Source organism: Cebus imitator, unplaced genomic scaffold (assembly GCF_001604975.1).
Source record: "Cebus imitator isolate Cc_AM_T3 unplaced genomic scaffold, Cebus_imitator-1.0 Scaffold123, whole genome shotgun sequence".
NCBI classification, from domain to species: Eukaryota; Metazoa; Chordata; class Mammalia; order Primates; family Cebidae; genus Cebus; species Cebus imitator.
The window spans coordinates 2602475-2604627 of record NW_016107438.1 but is presented as its reverse complement, the minus strand read 5'-3'; the positions used below and the strand labels follow the sequence as shown (position 1 = coordinate 2604627).

At 47.5% G+C, this 2153-nt stretch overlaps 1 protein-coding gene across 2 annotated transcripts in view; it reads left to right on the top strand.

Moving 5' to 3' along the window:
• Positions 1-2153, top strand: part of PHB (prohibitin) — a 13881-nt gene that overhangs the window by 1916 nt on the left and 9812 nt on the right. For both annotated transcript variants that reach the window (XM_017540086.2, XM_017540087.2), the window contains exons 2-3: positions 108-222; positions 1535-1696. In XM_017540086.2, the coding sequence (XP_017395575.1) occupies positions 135-222; positions 1535-1696 (250 nt within the window). In that variant the 5' untranslated portion in view covers positions 108-134. The remainder of the gene's footprint in view (positions 1-107; positions 223-1534; positions 1697-2153) is intronic.

Here is a 2153-nt window from a genome sequence, read left to right as displayed (position 1 = left end):
AAAGTGCTGGGATTACAGGCTTGAGCCGCCGCGCCCGGCCAGAGAGGGCTTTCTCTGAGGATTTGGCATCAAGTTTGATTTTGTTTATTTTGTTTTTATCCCCTTAGGTGTGAGAGGGTCCAGCAGAAGAAAACATGGCTGCCAAAGTGTTTGAGTCCATTGGCAAGTTTGGCCTGGCCTTAGCTGTTGCAGGAGGCGTGGTGAACTCGGCCTTATATAATGGTGAGACATGGAGGGGCACTGAGTGACTGCGCTTTTCTGGGAGATTTCTGTTGGTCTGCACAGTGCGTGTGACACCCCTGATGGTAGCTGCTGTCTGTGAATGTGTTTGTGGCCATGAAGGTTCACCTCCTGCCGTTCCATACCATAGGACTGCATTGTTATCAAGCCCCTGACCTTGCAGTCATAGGTCCTCTCAGAGTCTTTATTCAAAAAGAGCCTCCCAGCCCACTTCCTTGTTGGATGTGTCCAGCGGCTCCTGTCAACATGAAGCAATGCCCACCACCCAAATGCTGCTGCGTAGTGTCCGGATTTCCCTGGCTATCTGAAATGGAGATCTCATTTGTTCTCCTCTGCTTGCATGTGGAATAACAGCAAAGCTGTAGATCTGTTTGGATTGGGTGACCTTGTCCTGAGCAGGGGCTTTTGCTCTGCTGAATTTGGGTAGTTTCAGAGAAAATATCTTTGGGATGCACTGCCCAGCTTTTAACAGTATAGGAGAGGGGTTAAGCTGGCTTTTCTTCCACTTCATTGTGGAAGCTTCCTCATTGGTCAAGCAATGGATTTGACCTGACTTTATCTCTAGGACTTCCTTAACTCTGACAATCTGCTACTTTCACATCCCACAAAGCAGCAGTAGATTGACCCGTCTGGTGTGTGAGGAGCTTTACTTTCAGAGTGAAGATATTTGGACCAATGATCAAGTTCTGAGAGGCAGCTGATTAGAAAAGCCTGCTTGGCTTATATGACACATCCTAGCAGTACTATGATCCTTTTGGCCACACCTGCAACAAGACAGTAATTGCTATCACTGAATTTCTCTCTGTACCAAGATAGCTCTATAACCCCTTAAAACTTTAGAGAAACTGCTATTAGGAAGAAAGAGGACCTTCTAAATGTAGAATTCCCATAATGAGGGTGCTGCTTCTGTGAGTACTACGTTAAATTGGAGCCCGATGGACATGCGGTAACTGGGAAGACCTCACTGAGTCTTAGAAGTTTTGGTAGATGATTCCTGGAAATATGTTTGTGGGTGTTCAGGGATAGAATGGTCATTCAGAAAATCAACAGCCAGTTCCCTCGAGGAGAAAGGATGCTAGGGAACAGATCCTGTTACCAATTCTTGGGGAGATGTGGAACAGAAAGTGATTGTTAGTTTTGTAGCAATTTGAAGTGTCTAGAGGCCAGGAGATGGGGAAGACAGAAGAGTGGGGACTTCAGTGAACAGAAAGCACCAGGGCTCTTTCAAAGACATGATGCTTTTGTTTAAAGGATGCGAGGATTCTTCTGACGTGTCATTATCCTTTCCTCCTAGTGGATGCTGGGCACAGAGCTGTCATCTTTGACCGATTCCGTGGAGTACAGGACATTGTGGTAGGGGAAGGGACTCACTTTCTCATCCCATGGGTACAGAAACCAATTATCTTTGACTGTCGTTCTCGGCCACGTAATGTGCCAGTCATCACTGGTAGCAAAGGTGAGTCTTGCCTGTGGTTCAGGTAAAATAGGGAGTGTGGAAGAGGTGCTGTGCTCTTTTCTGTCCCAGGAGCATCTGTGGGATACCAGGATCCAAAAGGCTTTGGACTGCACATCATAGGAATGACTAGACTATTTGCCCTGGAGAGCTTGATATGGATTCTTAGAAGTATCCACTTAAGGCCAGGCACGGTGGCTCATGCCTGTAATCCTAGCACTTTGGGAGGCTGGGGATCGCCTGAGGTCAGGAGCTCGAGACCAGCCTGGCCAACATGGTAAAACCCCATCTCTCCTAAAAATACAAAAATTAGCTGGGCATGGTAGTGGGCGCCTGTAATCCCAGCTATTCAGGAGGCCTAGGCAGAATTGCTTGAACCCTGGGGGCGAAGGCTGCAGTGAGCTGAGATCATGCCACTTCACTCCAGCCTGAGTGAAAGAGCAAGACTCCATCTCAAAAA